The sequence below is a fragment of the Folsomia candida genome, unplaced genomic scaffold, assembly GCF_002217175.1.
Source record: "Folsomia candida strain VU population unplaced genomic scaffold, ASM221717v1 Fcan01_Sc003, whole genome shotgun sequence".
Taxonomy (NCBI): domain Eukaryota; kingdom Metazoa; phylum Arthropoda; class Collembola; order Entomobryomorpha; family Isotomidae; genus Folsomia; species Folsomia candida.
The window spans coordinates 381621-398477 of record NW_019091195.1 but is presented as its reverse complement, the minus strand read 5'-3'; the positions used below and the strand labels follow the sequence as shown (position 1 = coordinate 398477).

Below are 16857 nucleotides of genomic sequence, written 5' to 3'. Positions count from 1 at the left end.
ATTCGTTCATTCATTAGATTGCGATGTTGGAGAACAACGTAATTGAACATTTAGCCATCGTTACGTATTATGATGGCTAAATGTCAAATTGCGTTGTCTTTCTACATTCTACTTATGTAAGCAATAAGCATCAACCCATCACCACCACCAAGTACAACATTTGGTATGTAACTTACCAAAATAAATATTTTTTACTGACATACAGATATATACATGCACATCTCATATTTATTGTCAAACAAATCCACTTCAGTCATGAGTCAACCACCCGTATAAGTGGCAACTCAATAATTTACACTTTTCCCATTGAAATTTTAATTGCACATGAACATAAAATACTAAAAAATGCAACTCCTCCTCCCCATAACAGCTTCGACTCTTATATTTTCATCATATTTGCTAATAACTTCATACTCAAACCCTCCTCTTCCAGCGGCCATACGACGAATCCCACCACAAATTCGCCTAAATCAAGAAGGGAGACTGAAAATTGTAATTTTTGCTGATTTGTAAGTTGGTCATATTCTTCAACCATTATTCGTTAATTTATTTAAAATTTGTACACAAATTCTAAAAAAAACAGACACTATGGCGAGGAACCATCTACCATCTGGGGTCCTATTCAAGACATAAGATCAACCAATTTAACAGGCAGAATTTTGGACTGGGAAACCCCACAACTTGTCATTTTCACGGGGGATCAACTAACTGCTGAAAATATGTATCCTAATGCTTCAGTCTACGTTGACATGTTGGTGGGGCCTTTGGTTACAAGGGGTTACCGGTGAGGGCACCATACCATAACATACTTATTTCTAAAAAAATATATGTTAGAAAGGTTATCCTCTTCCTAATTATTTAGGTGGGCATCAACCTACGGAAATCATGACATCGGTCCGAATGTAACACGACTAGAAATCCTTCGAGCAGAGCAAAAATATGCGAATAGTTATACGCAACAAATGACCGATTCGTCAATTCCGGGGGTCACGAATTATTACCTCCTAATTTACTCGGTAGCTCAGCAACCAGTCATGATTTTCTGGTTCCTTGATTCCCAAGGAGGTAGAAATGGCGATGGACAGCAGCCTGAATATATCGATGCGAAAGTTGTGGATTGGTTTATTGAAGAAAACGCCAGATTAAAAGAACAGTTTGGACCTTTGCCGTCGCTTGTATTTTTCCATATTCCTACGTGAGCAGTCTCTTATCAATACAAAGAGTATCCTTAGATACTCTGTGCATTGCATGGAATTTAAATCATAACGAATTTAATTTTTAGCGAAGAATTTATACAAATTCAAGAAAATATCCATATAAATCCAGTTTGCAGTGGACTCGTGGATGATGACGTAACACCGCAACACCCGAATAATACCGGAATTATGGACGCACTCTCAAATGCGGGTGGAGTTCAGGCAGTATACGTGGGTCATGACCATGGTGAAATTTTTTAAAGTAAAAATTTATGTAAAAATGTATTTGTATTTTTCATTATTTTTATCAGGAAATGGATGGTGTTGCTTTTACAAGGAAATTCAAGTCTGTTACGGAAGGCACACGGGATTTGGAGGGTACGGAAGTTGGGTTCGTGGGGCTCGGGTTGTAAATTTGGTATTGAACAGTGACAATTCCGTCATTCTTAATGGGAGTTATGTCAGATTAGAAACGGGTGCAATTGTGGATGAGTTTCCCAAATTGGTGAAAGTTTAAAAGATAAAACCAGCCATACGATATTTGTTAATAAGTTTTGAATGAGTGTCCTGGGTGACATGTTTATAAACGTTTTATTGTTACAAATTTTCGACAGCGAACTGCAATATTAAAAATAATTGTTAATGTTGTTGATATAAATAAAATCTGCTATGCAGAATTTTTAATGCGAAGGGCAGCATAATTAGATGTTCTAATTAAATTCCATCGTTTAAATGTGATTTTTATTCGTCGCAAATAAACATTTTCCATACATAAATTCATACAAGTCAATAACATGTTCTTATTTCTTAATCTTATTTTTTGTTCAGGAAAAAATATACAAGAAATCCAGACAGTCCCTGTGACATCAAATTCACAGCTACCCTCACAAAATCAAATTGCATCAAGTACATTGAAAAGTTCACATGATAATAGCAAATCTTGTCGCGCAAACTCATACTCGACCATAACTCTACACCTTCAATTCCTAACGTTTCTAGCGAAAAGTACCACAAAGATTTAATCGTAATTAAACCAGGCATCATCACGCTAACGACGCCATCCATCATTTTATGCATACAAAAGATCGACGTTTCATCAACCATTTTGAAACTGGGAATCCCAATTTTTTCTACGATTTCCATGTAAAGCTCTCTATCCGGATGTAACGCAAGGTTGAACTCATCTTCAAGTCCGAGAAGTCTCCCAATCACGGCCCACATATGAAAATATCCACGCATGGTTTCATCCGTTTCAAACTTTGTAGAAACTCCCATTTTTTCTGGAAAAAGTAATAACGTTGATATTCCAAATTGGACGAGTGCGACGTCAAGTTGTGTAAAATAGTTGACAGGTGACCACGAGATTAGATCGGCTGGATAAAACTCGGTGGAAACATGTCGCATATCATGACGAATAATTTCGGCAAGTTTCTTGTACTCTGGTGGATACTGGATATTTGGTGGCGGAACGGTACGAGTGGGAGGGGTTTGAGCGTAAATTTTATGCAATTTCTGGACACGTTGGATTGCTTGGATGAATTCGGTACCCTTAAAATCAGATAACAGCCACTTTGTCATTGAAGTGTGGAAGGTGGATAAGAATCTTGCTCCGCAAACATTTTCTGGGTAAAAATTTCGGTAGAACAGGGTCGTTGCGACTTGTCTGGAGACGAATCCGATCGTATCAGCTAAAATCCCGGACAAGAGGAGGGTCGCGTAGTTGAACTTTACGAATTCTCGACCTTTTGAGAGAAGGTCGTAATCTATCCATGGAATGTTGGCGGGGTCGACTTCTTTTGCGGGATTTACCGGTGTGATGGAGCCCTTGCTGATTAGATTGGTGAAGAAGTTCTTGTCGGGTTTCAGAAATGGGGAGAAACGCTTCTTTGTGAGGGACATTTTTAATCGGGGATTAAATATTTGTAGTGTCCAGGTTTTGGGAAGGATTTATTTCGAGTGTGGACTGAAAGCGAGTTTATTGAGTGCATGAAATACTGACTTGCATTATCAGTGTCAATTAGTGCTGATTTATCGATTTTATAAATGAATGCTTATGATAACGGGTCGCATGATCACAGTTCTTTATTCGATAAATAAATAAAACACTTATTTGTAAGTAAGTACATAAATAAATGGTCAAAGTCACTTTGGACTAGTATGAAAAATAATCTTGTTATGTCTCTCAGCTTAAAATGTACATCATTAAAAGGATTTAGTTGCTTCATTATAAATATTTGCTCTCCAAAAATGATCACAATGTTCAAACTCCATTATTCCCAGTATGGACAACTTCCCACATTTCACTTGCCCAAATTCCAATTTTAAATCTTAAATTTCTAAACAAATCTTCCACACTTGAAACGACATCATTTAAGATTTTAACATTTTTTTCATGATTCCCAAAAACAGCGAGAGCAACTGGGTCCTGGAAACTTTTATGGTTTATCAAAACTTGTACCAATTCAATCAAATCGTCGCCGTAATCGTCAGCATCGTCGTCACACAAACTGTCAATTTTTTCATAGCAATTACAAAATAGTTTGAAACACTCTTTCATAACCATTTCAATTAGGAGTTGATATTCCCATTTGTTTGCGTTTACATAACCTTCCTCACATTTAACATAAGCTACACAAACTTGCACAGTATTCGACGTAATGTTTGATGGGAGTGGGTTGTAATAATCTTGGATTGTTGAAAAACAATTTTTCTGACGAAAAGATTTTTCCAAAATTGTAAACTTTGGTAGATTCTTTGATTCCAAGAAGTTGTCAATTATCAATTTATTTAAATTTAGGACGGATTGGTCAATAACTTTAATTGGGAGCAAATCTGCACCATTTGCAGATGGGAATAGATTATCAATTTCTGTTACTGGCACTGTTTCATTAGCACCTGACGAATTCAAGTCAACGTCGCCCAATCCTACCCAATAGTCTGCCCAATTGCATTCTTCTTTTGCATACGCCACGCCATAAAAATCCTCCCTTTTTCCCTCCAACAATCCTGCCACGGCTTTAACAGAGAACGGAGAACTTCCAATTACCCTCCCATTCCGGAAAAATTTAGTTTTGTCCACCATTTCCAAAATCTCTTCCAATTCCTCCATTCGCTTGACCTCCTCTGAAAACTCGTCCAGGACAAAGTCTATCGTCTCGTGCGTGGGATCCTTTGTCTTCCACTCTCTCACCAGCAATGCGATGTCAATCGATGTGAAAACAACTCCCACCGCGGCCATCGTCGTTTTAAACACGGTCGTCCCAATTAACCTTCCCACACTGACGGAGACGCTGGATATCGTGTTGGCACCGCTTCGCCCGGCGATCGTCAGGGTTGTCAAGGCTTGCGAAGATTTTACTAATTTTAAAGATTGCAGAGTCGTTTTGAAGGCGAATTTCTTTACTGGTTTCCAATCTGACTCTGAGATTTCGATAAGTTCGAATGAGTCGTTGCGGGACAGTTTTGATTCTGCAGTTGAGTTATTGCAGCAGTCATGGTTGATAAAAAAGCAGTAAATGGCTTCGCATTTGGAAAGTCCTCTGATATCAATGAGAGGCTCGATCACTTGTTCCAGATTTTGCAGTAAATAGGAAAGTTCCATTTTGATGGATTCCTGATCCTGGGACAATTTCTGTAGAATGTTGAATATTAATTAATGTGTATTCCAAATTTACCACAATAACTTATTTAACTGACTTGAATATTATCCAAATATTTCTTTTTCTTGGAACGATCCACCAAATCTGTAATCATGTTTGTTGCAGCTCCTCCAATCGACGTAACAGCGCCGACACTGGAAACAATTAAGGAGGTCCCGAAGGTGAATGGGGCTAAAATTAAGCCCGTAATGGCAAGACCTGTCCCAATCGTGGTCACCGTGGTGCCGGAAGTTTTCGCCTTTAGAACAGCCCCACGATGAGAAATTACTGTTGTTTTTAATAATTCAAGCTCATGAATTATGTTTTTTGTCTGGGTTTTAGTTGTTTGGAGGCTGTGGAGAAGGTCGGGAAGCGTTAAGGGTGTGGTGAATGGGGTGTACAGGTCTTCTTCTTTTTCGGGTATGGATTTAGTAGTCATTGTTAAAAATTTAAAAATTAGACAGAAAAAATTATTATTTTACGTAGAACAGAGCCAGCTGAATATCGATGACTAATTGTTCTATGCCGTATTACTGTAATAAGTACGTAGTTTTGTACATACATATGTACGGTATGTGGTGATGTATATTGTGGCAGATAAATTGTTAGTGCACCATTATCTATTTAAGTACACAATATGCAAGGACAATGCTTTGAACATATGTGCCTGTGTTGCACATATTTGTTTCATGAATCAGATTAATCGATGCTTCTATTCTACTAGATTTATAAGACAATTTAAATAGAAATAGTGACATAAACATTAGGTATAAAAAATGAAAACATTGAGGTAGTTCATATCGTCCTTAATAACTTCGTAAATAACGTGGAATTTATAAACTTATAAACCTTTAAAGAATTTTACATAAGGAAAATCGGTTACTATCTACATATGTAGCGCTTGCAAGCTTATGTATGTATGCAGATCAATATCACCTTTCATAGTATGATAAAAATTTGTAAACACATTTTACAGAGTTTACGATGTTAGTAAGGTATGGGTAACCTTATATAAGGTTAGTCAGTTCGTACCTGACCTGGGTATTAAGGTTGGTTTGCTCACATACATTAGGCATCTTGAGCTCGTATAAATACACGCGTGAATAAATGCATGCAGGTACATATGTACATGCATGCATCATGAAAATGTTGGGCAAATCTAAGGTTCCTTCCGGTAAAAATGTCCAGTATTTATGCATTCTCCGTATGTATTAACTATGTACTGGAATGGTAATAAATAGGTGAACTATAAACTAACTCTATACATAACATGATCGTTATGTTAGAGTATCTATGCAGATATCTAATAGATATATATATGTAGTGCAGTTAAACGAGAAAATTATGTTGCTAAATACATGCATTATATTATTAGTCAAGGTACTCATTTATGTATGTACCTTTTACATCAATGAGAATGTTTTTCTACATCGGTATAGTAGAAAATCGACTACTATTTCCGTTTCCACGAATTGTTATTTTTCTACCATTTCTTTCTAATAACTTATTTTGTCATGAACAAAAAGTTACAATTTTTCCAGTTTGTAGAGATGTGAGAAGAAATGATGAATCGATTCGAAATTGGGTTGCGATTAAACAAGGTTAAGAAGCATTTAGATTTTCTATTCCTGCCGGAAGAGGTTGAAAGTCATTCGATTATGATTACTGGAAATGTGTTTATACAGGATTATCATAATGGATTATTTTTAATGTGAGCTACATACATACATGACAAGCAACAAACGACGAGTTCTTGTATTTCATATGATTTACACAGATGGTTGAAACAATGCTGACTTATTTTATCATCTTTACATCTTCTGGACATGACAATTTGGATGTGCTCTTTACTTGATGGATCGCTTCTTCACACTTTGTTGATTACTAAAGGGAGGGCAGCCTGGTGGATACGAATTTGGACTTGAATAACCCCGGAACGGTTTGTCGTAGCGGGTCAAAATTTTGAACAGAAGAGCATGTTATCCTCCGATAGTTGTGTGCAAAAATTCAACTCTCTACTTTCAAAAATGCCTCCCCCACAGCCCCCAGAAGTTGAGACACTCGTTTCAACTTTTTCCAAACTCCGTCTAAAAAATTCGGTCCCCACAGAAAGATTTTCTTTTCATCTATCCGAACTCAAACAAGTCGATTTGACTTATATCAGGGGATTGTATAGGTATTTCACTATTCCAAATGATTTTTATCCCCAATCTAGGTTCAAGGTTATTTGCATAATCTTGGGTCAACTTTGCCGTCTGGGAGGACGCTCCGTCATGATGAAAAATCACCTTATTTATTATTTTACCGTGCAAATTAGGAAAATTGTATTCTAAAAGTGGTTTCAGTACAAGGTCCACATAATACTTCGAAGATTCCTTCACTTTTTGGGGGACTTTGATAAGTGGGAGGACACTGAAAAGCACCAAATTTCTTGAATTTTTTTCGGCATTTGTCGTGTAGTAAGCTCTTCGAACCCAATTAGTAACTTGTAGGGAAAATAGTTCTTCGTCAATTGTCACCAATAGCTCACTTCTATTCCTCAACAGAATATTCAAATAAAATTTTTTGCAAACACGGGCGAGATTTTTTCTGGAACTATTTGAAATGACTGTCTCAGCTTCTGGGGGCTGTGGGGCAGGCATTTTTCAAAGTAGAAGGCTGAAATTTTGCACACAACTATCTGAGGATAACATGCTCGTCTGTTCAAAATTTTGACCCGCTACGACAAACCGTTCCGGGGTTATTCAAGGTCAAATTCGTATCCACCAGGCCGCCCTCCCTTTGGTATTTATCCTACAAATAAATCCTTATCACACTTGACTTCATGATATTTGTCAAATGATACTGTTATCACCTACTCAAGTCTTGTCCAGCCCGCAATGTCTCTTAATCTAATTCACACCTATGTAAAACAGAGTAACAAGTATTCCACGAAAAGAGAATGGCGAACTTTAAGATCTTATTTGTCTGCATTTTAGCATTTGTTCATCTTGTTGTAGGCCAATCTGAAGTTCCTGATGCCAGACCACCCCCATCGGAACGGTTGTACAATAGTTCCACCATAGAAAATGTCATTCTCGACGTTTCTTCCAGAATTGGCGATCCCACAATCAGACAAATATTTCAAAATTGTTTGCCAAGCACGTTGGGTAAGTTCATATTAAATATAAATAAAGACTTGTCAATTTTATTTAAAATTTCTTCAGACACGACTGTTTTATGGACTCGATCACGCAGCGCTGAATTTCCCATCCCATACACCTACATCATCACTGGAGGTATTTGGAAACATTAGTTTACACATAAAACGTAGTCACAAATCACAATTTTTCCTTACTTAATAGACATTCAAGGTATGTGGCTACGCGACAGTACGTATCAAGTCAACCCGTACGTTCCATATGCGAGAAATGATTCAGAACTTCGCGAATTAATCCTCGGATTAATCAACACGCAGGCCGAGATGATTTTATCTTATCCATTCGCCAACGCCTATTTTCCCCTCGAACACTGGCAGGCGGAGATAGATCTACCCCCCCACAGTGCCGCAGAAAACGACACCGTACACCCGCCCCCCGACCTGACCAAAGTATTCGAAGCTAAATTCGAAGTAGACAGTTTAGCCTCGTTTTTATACTTGACGAAATATTTTTACGAGGAAACTGGCAATACTGAATTCTTGGATAACCCATTTTGGAAAAATGCTACTGAACTCGTCATTCAAACATTTCGTGACTTACAGGCCGGAACTTTAGAAGTGTTGGATAATGAGCCATACAAATTTACTAGACCAACCCGAACGCAAACAGAGACCCAAAATTTATACGGATTAGGAAACCCGTCAAAAACTTGCGGTTTGATTCGCTCCTTCTTCCGTCCTTCAGACGATTCTACAATATTTCAATATTTGATCCCATCCAACGCCATGGCGGTCGTGGGCTTGCGTGGGGTCGCCCAGATTTTAAATGATGTCGGCAGATTCCCAGAATTAGCGAATGAACTGAGTCTTTTAGCGACACAAGTGCACGTCGCAATTACCAGACATGGAATCGTCCAACATCCACAGTTTGGACAAGTTTACGCGTATGAGGTTGACTGCTACGGGTCACATTTGTTCATGGACGATGCCAACTTTCCATCGCTCTTATCTCTCCCTAAATTCGGTTTTGTGGAGAAAGATGATCCAATTTATCTGAATACGAGGCAATACATTTTGTCCCCTGATTGGAATCCTTATTACGCACGAGGCCTCTACGGTGGCGTCGGTTCACCACACACTGGACTTCAACAAACTTGGCATATGGCCGTTTGCATGCAAGGAATGACCAGTTTGGACGAGGTGGAGATGTCAAGAATGTTATGGACTGTAAGAAATACGACTGCTGGAACCGGCTTCATGTAAGTCGTCGTTGTAATTACGTACATAAACCTTAAATTGTCAATTATAAAATTGCATATTTATTGATTTAATGCAGGCATGAAAGCTATGATGTAAACGATCCATCCGAGTTCACGAGAGATTGGTTTGCCTGGGCGAACACAGTGTTGGGGGATTTTATTCTCTACTTGGACAAAGAGTATCCTCACCTTCTCCTCTGACGCGGTTCTGATATAACGAATAATGACATAATGTCCAAATGTCGCCCATTTCGCAATCACAAATATTTCAATAATGAGCCATATCTTGTCGATATTGTACTTGTACCAATAAATTGAGCACGACTCATTTTCATGCCGAGATAAGCGTTATTTCATCGAAAGGATGAGACAAACAATACATAATGACTGGTTAGTGATGATAAAGCAACAAAATAAATACGCATTCAATTAAAAAAAACAATTATGCAGGAACAGATGCAGATAGTAAAAATCATGTCAATGTCACAATTTATTAACATTTTTTGCACTTTCCGTGTCCAAATGTCCACAATTCCTGATTGAGGGCTGCCGAGACAAGTTGTTTCCTCATCATAATGGCGAATTACATAATTTTCTTGGCCGTTTTTCTACTCGCCAGTGCATCAGGGCACCCACCCCTTCAAATTGATCCGATAAATCCACTAGTAAATGACAGACCGGTCATAAATTCTGTCGTTGTCGATCCATTACATCGTTTGGCCAAATGGATCCCGATCCATTACAATGTCGAACTTGCCGTAGTTTTGGACGAGAAACAAGTCCCAGCAGATGACGAGTTCACGGCGAAAGGAAAGGTGGACATCCTCTTCCAGATCCCTCTCGACGCAGCGAATTTGGCGACCATCACTTTGCATGCAAATTTATTGTCAATCACGTCCTTCAGTGTGAGAATACACGCATGGAAATATTTATATTTAAGGACTTTGATTTTTTTCATTTTCTAAGCAGCCCCATAATTTCCTTTTTAATTTTAGTTAACCCACGAAGATGGGACTGACATCCCACTTGGCGCATATCAGAACGATACAGATATCACTAAACATTTTGTACATATCCCATTACAATCTGGAACGCTTCAGCAAGGAGTTAACTACACGCTGCATGCAGAATCTGTAGCTCAAATTTTTGGTCATAAATTGAACGGTCTTTATCGCAGTAATTACACAAAGCCGGACTTAACGTTGAGGTAATTGGCTCTCTTTTAATCGTATTTCTGTCATACGTACTAAATATCCATGTAAATACATTATAAATTGCAGTTGGATCGCTGCTACGCAAATGGAGAGCTTGCATCTTCGTGAATTATTTCCATGTTTTGATGAACCCGATTTAAAAGCAACATTTTCAGTACAACTCATTCATCAGGTTAAATACACTGCTATTGCTAACGGACTGCGAAATGGGGAACCCGTACCTGTGTAAGATGATCCATATTCATGGTTATGAACAATGATGGTGTGTTACGTACCTATAAGCAATATTTTTATTATGCAGACCGGAAACGCCTGGATGGGTCAAATCCTCTTTTAACCCAACTGTTCCCATGTCCACTTATCTCTTTGCCATAACGGTTGCAGAATTTGACTCAGCCCTCGCGGATCCTGCCTTATTTGGCAAACCAGTCAGAGTAAGTTTTACATTTGGATTGCTAGTTTTAAATTATTGTAGACAATTAAATAACTACTTTACGCTAGACTTGGTCTACGCCCGAACTCATCGCTCGTGGGGGTGGACAATACACTGCGGATCTCACAGCAAGATTGTTAGCTTACTTTGACGGGTTCTTCAATACGGTATATCCAATGGAAAAAATGGACTCTGCTGCTATTACGCATAAGGGAGGTGGGTAGGAGAATACATAAGTCACTGTTTTTTTAAATAAATTACATGAAATTTGGAACATTGTTTTTTAGGGGCCATGGAAAATTGGGGCCTGATTTTGTACCGGACCGATTTACTAATTTATTTAGAAGGGGAAACATTAGAAACTGCAAAGAATTCAATGGCTGTGAGTTAGCAGAAAGATAACCTGTAAATATGTAACGACCATCTAAATTTTACTCATGATCCTTTAGAGCGTCGTTTCCCATGAAGTCGCACATCAAAATTTTGGTTGGTTATTGACTATATGGAATAATTTTGTTTAATTTGTAACCCCTAGTACATTAAATTACTATTTATGTTAATTAATTTATATATTAATTATAGGAAACTTGGTCACATGCAAATGGTGGTCGGAAATGTATGGTTTTCCTAAAGTTAATTCTACATTCTTACTGAACAAAATTAACGCTCACAAATTTATCATCTGCGTTCTGCTTCCCATTTTCAGCTGGCTGAACGAAGGTTTCGCCACGTATGTCAGTTATCTTGGCGTGAATGAAGTAGCGCCCGAATTCCGTCACCTAGAATGGCAAATTAATGACGCCCTGCAACCCGCTCTTGCGTTTGATGCGGGACCAACGACATCCAAACTTCGTAACGATGCCGTAACACCGGATGAAGTTGATAACGCCTTCGGAACCATTACTTACGACAAAGGAGCCTCAATTAATCGCATGATTGAAGGATTTTTAACGTTAGGAACGTTTCAAAAAGGACTGATTACTTATTTGGAAGCCATGTTAGTTAGCAATCATAGCTTATTTTGTGTACTTTTTTTCTAAATAATTTATTCCAAATAACATGACTTGCTATTGTGCAGGACATATCTGGGAGCAGAACAAGACGACTTATTCACCCATTTGCAAGCTGCAGCAGATGGAGACGGTATAGTATTACCTGCTACTGTCAAAGAAATTTTGGATTCTTGGACACTACAAATTAGTCATCCACTTGTAAGAGTTAGTGTCGCTGGTGATAACGAGGTCTTCATTACACAAGTATGTACATAAATTACGCGTCATCTATTCTACTTGGATTTTATTTAGTAAAAAAAATTGTATGGCAGGAACGTTACGCAAATCCTGGTCCAGCGTTGTGGTACGTTCCAATTACAATCGTCACACAAGACGACGAACCCACTTTAGAAAATAGCCTTCCCAAATTATGGTTGACTGATACTCAAGCGATTGAAACTTATCAACACAACGTCTCAAAATGGATCATGCTCAACCAGCATGCCACCGGATTTTATCGAGTTCTTTATGACGACGTGTTAACACCACTGATTAGAAAGCAACTCATGATCAATCACACAATTATTTCACCCTTGAGCAGAAGCCAACTCTTGGACGATTATTTCAATCTTGCATTTAGAGGTGGAATTTAAACCTGTTAAATATTTTTATCCCTTGTACATGGTCTAATTGCGATTGCAATTATTTACTTCGTAGCATTCGTCGACATCGATACCGCTTTGGAATTGACAACTTACTTGGCAGAAGAAGATCATTTCACCGTTTGGGAAGTTGTATTTAACCAATTTAGAAATCTTCACAAATTTATTTCGCACAAAACGGACAGGAACATTTTCACTGTGAGTTTACCTTATCGATATTTTTTTTAGCATATATGTAAATACAAACTGATAACATTTGTAACTCCTTTGTAGCAATTCCTACTCCCAAAAGTCAAAGCAGCCCTGAACAGGATCGGCCTTCCCCAAAATGACACTATTATCGGTGCTGATGAAATATTGCGAATGAAATTGATTGATTGGGCATGCTCACTTGGAGATGAGGAGTGCATTTCGCATGCCAAAAACTTGAGTGATTCTTGGGAAAACGAGAATCCGTTAGTTCTTTTTTATTGGCTTTGTTAGCACAATGTTAATCACATTTATTTTTTTTACGACAGAATTCACGTAGATATTCAAGGGCCAATGTTTTGCACGATTGTTTCCACTGGTGGTAAAGAAGGATTCGATTTTATTTGGAATAAATATTTCAATCTTGACATCCTGAGAAATAACGCCCTCAAAACCAGACTCATGCAAGGGCTAGCGTGTGCTGCTGAGGTGGAAAATCTGCAAAAGTATGCAAATTATATGATTCATAAATAATTCCATTCACTTATCATATACTTAACTAATAATTACAGTTTGTTAAACGCGATACTGACACAAGGCTCTGGAATAGCACTCGACCACAGACTCCCGTTGATTCAGCGAATTGCAATGAACTCGATTGGCCGATCTTTGGTCATAACCTTTTTAAACACGAGATTGGATGATATTATTTCTCAATTGGGTGGTGGGAGTGCCAGCGTGGTTCTAAATATTTTGAGCAGTTTGAGCTCTCAATTATCCACACAGGAAGAGTTGGATCGAGTATGGAAATCAGAATTTGATATTATATTTATTAATTTTTGGAGTAGCACACTCTAAAAATTAGTATTTGACAGGTTCTGAAGTTTATGGCAGATAATGCAGAAAAACTTGACGGCCTTTCCGATAATGAAAAACTTACAGTGAACAATTATATTAATACGGTGCGTACAAATATCAACTGGATGAACCAGTGGGGAAGTCGCATGATTTCATGGATGGAAATTAATCCACATCCAGAAGAGCAGAAAGATAACATGGCACCTGGATTGAGTCCTTCTTCGTTTGTTGTTTTGGTTGTTTTGGGTCTGGCAGGGTTTTTTAGGGGAGATTGGTGATGTAAAAATTGAGCAGTTAATTTATATGAAAATTGTGAGTTAATAAAATATAAGTAAAACACAAGATAATTTCAATTACGCGAGAAATTTACTTTGATTTATTCGTAAATAATAAGTCAGATGGATTAATCGTCGTGACCAAGTACTTCATCTTGCTTCTACCACATTTTCCGTAGTTGTTCCATCCGGATGTTGTTCGACACTGAAAACAACTCTGTTTTTACGTGTACACGCTCTTGCAACGCCTTGTCGAATCAGTGCTTGACACATGTCACACCCTTCAATATTATGCGATCCACCTCCTCCAAATATATTCCTCCCCCCAGGTCTCTGTTGAGGATGAGCTGGGTTGACCTGATTCAGAAATTGAGCAATTAGGATCAATAATTAAGTTTACAAGACCGAAAACTCGTACCTTTGATACACTGTGCATAAGCCCAGCCGACCCACAAGTAGTGCATCTCTGGCTGTATTGCATCCCATGGTAAAAATCTTCCCATTCAATTCCACATCCTTCGTTTTTGTTCAAACACCGATAAAAGTAGTGACGTCCAAACTACATGTACATAATTATGTATTACTGATAAAATCCCATTTTAATTCATTGCTAAATAATGCGTATATGCAAAATATGATTTGTTAAATGTGGAACCTACTCGTTTCTGCGTCCCATTTTTAGCAACAAATTTTCCACAGTAACATTCTTCCTCACTCTTCCTTAGGTCTTGAATTGATTGCCAGCTTTCCCCACAATAAGCACAGTTGTAACAGTCTAATGTGCATTCCTAAAAAAATGAGCCGGATTATTGTGTAAGAAAAGATATTAAACTCGATGTATTTACATCACATGTAAATATTTAAATGTGTGCGTAAATGTACATACATAAAATTGTACATAAATTTAAGCTGCAACTACAGATATATTTATTTACTAATAGTTACCTCGTCCACAAAATTCAGAACTTTCGCTTTCGAATTGCATAATTCACAAAAGAATCGCTCACTCGTCCAAGCGTGGACGGAGCTCCAAGATTTTCCACAAGAGTCACTCGTACATTTAAAATTTCCAACAGTTTTTCCAATGACTTTGTGTGACTTGTTTTTATTTTTTGCTTTTTTTGGAGTTGGATTTGGAGTGTTCGGCTTTACAGATGGTTGAACACCATTTTGCAATTTTGTTACTCCTTAAAATATATGCAAATAGATAGAATTAAAATATCAGAAAATTAACAAATGATGAACAAGATGTAATCCAATATTATTGATTTTACAGTATTACCATCTCTCTTACCATTTGTAGTAGAATTAACTGTAGCTGATTTCTTAACTCCCGTAGGCGTTTTTACCTTGGTACCTGACATGTCTACAAACAAATCAAGAGTGACCAAGTTCAGTGCAATTTATTTATTACCGTGCAGCCGTGAATCTGCTCTACACAATAAGAGCCGGAATCATTGTGTGAGGAATATGTACAAGGTCACAAAAATGTGCAGCACAACAGTTTTCACATAAAACACTTAATGTGGCTGTTCTACCCAACACTAACTCTCCTTATCATAACTGGCACATATATTTGTACGTATGTATGTATTTATATTATGCATATTTTGCTTATGCACCTGTCAAATCGATAACAAAAGGGTATTGCGTGACTAACCTATCCCACTTGAAGTTTATTCCCCATTTTAGTTAGTCGTGTGCACGTTATGCATGTTCATACTTACAATTAGTTAAGTGCATAAGGTGGATTAATTTTGTGTTCATTTTCATGCAGTTTCATGCAGTTAACGTTTTTTCAGGGCTTAAAATGCATGGAAGTATGTGCACTTATAGAAGCTAAATAAATTCGTACATGGTTTTGTATCTCTGTATCTTGCTTGCATACAGTACATTCTCCACTACATAAAGTAGTAAGTTCAATCCTAATCATTAAAACATGCACATTACAATTCCTCAAGCACGTTTCGCTTATCGTGTCCCACACTTTTACTTATCTTTCACTTTCTCGTCTCCTATTTCCTTCTTGGTGGAAGTTGAAGTGCGCGCATAAGTCGCCTGGCAGTTGAAGTCTGCTTTCCATCCCATTGTCCGCTTATTGCAAATTCGGCCGAGGAATGAATTGCCAAATGTCTCTTCTTTATGGCCAATAATGTCTCCTGTCTACTTTCTCTTCCTTTTATTGCTTTTCCTCCATCCCTCCACCACTACTAAAACTTTCACTTTTGAGGTTTTGATTCAACTTGTGCTCTCCTCTTCTTCCACAGCGCAGATTCCATTACTTTTGTTGACGAGAGTTCAACAATGTTTTACATTTTACTTTTATATAACGAAATAAAAAAATGTCTTGACACATATTGTAAAAAGTTGGGCGTAGCAGATACCAAGCAGGAAAATACAGGCACATATATGCACATGTACGACTAACATGATTTGCAAACATTTTCCTAAAGGGCAAGAAAGCTACTTTAGTGACGTATATTTCATGCATGTAAAAAACGCCCGGATAGCACAAAAATTCACAATTCTTATCAAGTTAAAAAATCTCCCATCAGCTAAGCCAGCTTATATCCAAATCTATCCATTGTTATCCCACTTCTCCGTAAAACTACTTAACTCTGTCGTGGCCCTCCATATTTTTAACTGCTAAATTTAACTGATGGATAAAAAGCAAGCTTCCCGAATTACGTCCAATGTCCGCATGTATCTTGATTAGCGTCATTTTACTCCCTTCTCCGAATTGCGTTTAACTTTCCTGAAAGCGGAAAGAAATTTCACTTTCGCCTTCATACTCTTGGCAATAATGTTCTCCCAGCCCATAATTTACTTGGGGAAGGAGTTTCAGAAAACATAATTTTTATATGGGCCAACTTTCGAAATAATTCTCATTTTATGATTTTCACCCAAGCTAAAGAATCTTTGAAGTAGCTTGCAAGGTGAGTATCGAAATTGTAGTTTTATTATTCACGTATTTTGTTCTTGGTTATGCCGCTGGTAAAAGT

At 37.7% G+C, this 16857-nt stretch overlaps 5 protein-coding genes across 5 annotated transcripts; 3 read left to right on the top strand and 2 right to left on the bottom strand.

The window, feature by feature from the left end:
• The first annotated feature begins 228 nt into the window (after window positions 1-228).
• On the top strand, window positions 229-1969 carry LOC110845498 (probable inactive purple acid phosphatase 16). Its single transcript, XM_022091931.2, has 5 exons — window positions 229-509; window positions 584-784; window positions 863-1195; window positions 1283-1443; window positions 1508-1969. Exons 1-5 carry the CDS (start codon window positions 346-348, stop codon window positions 1711-1713), a joined length of 1065 nt encoding a protein of 354 aa, XP_021947623.1. The 5' UTR covers window positions 229-345; the 3' UTR covers window positions 1714-1969.
• On the bottom strand, window positions 1924-6748 carry LOC110845501. Its single transcript, XM_035849651.1, has 2 exons — window positions 4893-6748; window positions 1924-4827 (listed from the first exon to the last, which is right to left on the bottom strand). Exons 1-2 carry the CDS (start codon window positions 5271-5273, stop codon window positions 3457-3459), a joined length of 1752 nt encoding a protein of 583 aa, XP_035705544.1. The 5' UTR covers window positions 5274-6748; the 3' UTR covers window positions 1924-3456.
• Window positions 6749-7717: 969 nt separating this feature from the next.
• Window positions 7718-9572, top strand: LOC110846095 (meiotically up-regulated gene 157 protein). The gene is made up of 4 exons (XM_022092726.2): window positions 7718-7983; window positions 8041-8112; window positions 8179-9232; window positions 9310-9572. Exons 1-4 carry the CDS (start codon window positions 7776-7778, stop codon window positions 9431-9433), a joined length of 1458 nt encoding a protein of 485 aa, XP_021948418.1. The 5' UTR covers window positions 7718-7775; the 3' UTR covers window positions 9434-9572.
• A 182-nt stretch (window positions 9573-9754) lies between these two features.
• LOC110845825 (aminopeptidase Ey) lies at window positions 9755-13933 on the top strand. Its single transcript, XM_022092342.2, has 16 exons — window positions 9755-10137; window positions 10228-10439; window positions 10513-10671; window positions 10748-10880; window positions 10948-11095; window positions 11167-11261; window positions 11329-11365; window positions 11462-11495; window positions 11586-11876; window positions 11958-12135; window positions 12204-12513; window positions 12589-12731; window positions 12807-12988; window positions 13052-13228; window positions 13295-13523; window positions 13598-13933. Exons 1-16 carry the CDS (start codon window positions 9808-9810, stop codon window positions 13856-13858), a joined length of 2919 nt encoding a protein of 972 aa, XP_021948034.1. The 5' UTR covers window positions 9755-9807; the 3' UTR covers window positions 13859-13933.
• On the bottom strand, window positions 13925-15332 carry LOC110845826 (zinc finger protein 54). The gene is made up of 5 exons (XM_022092343.2): window positions 15150-15332; window positions 14801-15042; window positions 14515-14643; window positions 14274-14414; window positions 13925-14212 (listed from the first exon to the last, which is right to left on the bottom strand). The coding sequence occupies exons 1-5, from the start codon at window positions 15217-15219 to the stop codon at window positions 14006-14008; spliced, it is 789 nt and encodes a 262-aa protein (XP_021948035.1). The 5' UTR covers window positions 15220-15332; the 3' UTR covers window positions 13925-14005.
• Between the last annotated feature and the right edge of the window lie 1525 nt (window positions 15333-16857).

What these genes read in the sequence shown, in the direction of transcription:
- LOC110845498 (XM_022091931.2), top strand. Translation starts at nt 346, where the DNA reads ATGCAACTCCTCCTCCCCATAACAGCTTCGACTCTTATATTTTCATCA. An exon ending in GTATTTTTCCATATTCCTAC is followed by an intron (nt 1,196 to 1,282) that starts GTGAGCAGTCTC and finishes TTTAATTTTTAG; the next exon opens with CGAAGAATTTATACAAATTC. An exon ending in ATACGTGGGTCATGACCATG is followed by an intron (nt 1,444 to 1,507) that starts GTGAAATTTTTT and finishes TATTTTTATCAG; the next exon opens with GAAATGGATGGTGTTGCTTT.
- LOC110845501 (XM_035849651.1), bottom strand. Translation starts at nt 5,273, where the DNA reads ATGACTACTAAATCCATACCCGAAAAAGAAGAAGACCTGTACACCCCA. An exon ending in AATATTTGGATAATATTCAA is followed by an intron (nt 4,828 to 4,892) that starts GTCAGTTAAATA and finishes AACATTCTACAG; the next exon opens with AAATTGTCCCAGGATCAGGA.
- LOC110846095 (XM_022092726.2), top strand. Translation starts at nt 7,776, where the DNA reads ATGGCGAACTTTAAGATCTTATTTGTCTGCATTTTAGCATTTGTTCAT. An exon ending in TTGTTTGCCAAGCACGTTGG is followed by an intron (nt 7,984 to 8,040) that starts GTAAGTTCATAT and finishes AAATTTCTTCAG; the next exon opens with ACACGACTGTTTTATGGACT. An exon ending in CACCTACATCATCACTGGAG is followed by an intron (nt 8,113 to 8,178) that starts GTATTTGGAAAC and finishes CTTACTTAATAG; the next exon opens with ACATTCAAGGTATGTGGCTA.
- LOC110845825 (XM_022092342.2), top strand. Translation starts at nt 9,808, where the DNA reads ATGGCGAATTACATAATTTTCTTGGCCGTTTTTCTACTCGCCAGTGCA. An exon ending in AGTCGCACATCAAAATTTTG is followed by an intron (nt 11,366 to 11,461) that starts GTTGGTTATTGA and finishes TATTAATTATAG; the next exon opens with GAAACTTGGTCACATGCAAA. An exon ending in TCTTGGGAAAACGAGAATCC is followed by an intron (nt 12,989 to 13,051) that starts GTTAGTTCTTTT and finishes TTTTTACGACAG; the next exon opens with AATTCACGTAGATATTCAAG.
- LOC110845826 (XM_022092343.2), bottom strand. Translation starts at nt 15,219, where the DNA reads ATGTCAGGTACCAAGGTAAAAACGCCTACGGGAGTTAAGAAATCAGCT. An exon ending in AGTTAATTCTACTACAAATG is followed by an intron (nt 15,043 to 15,149) that starts GTAAGAGAGATG and finishes ATATATTTTAAG; the next exon opens with GAGTAACAAAATTGCAAAAT. An exon ending in AAAATGGGACGCAGAAACGA is followed by an intron (nt 14,415 to 14,514) that starts GTAGGTTCCACA and finishes ATGTACATGTAG; the next exon opens with TTTGGACGTCACTACTTTTA.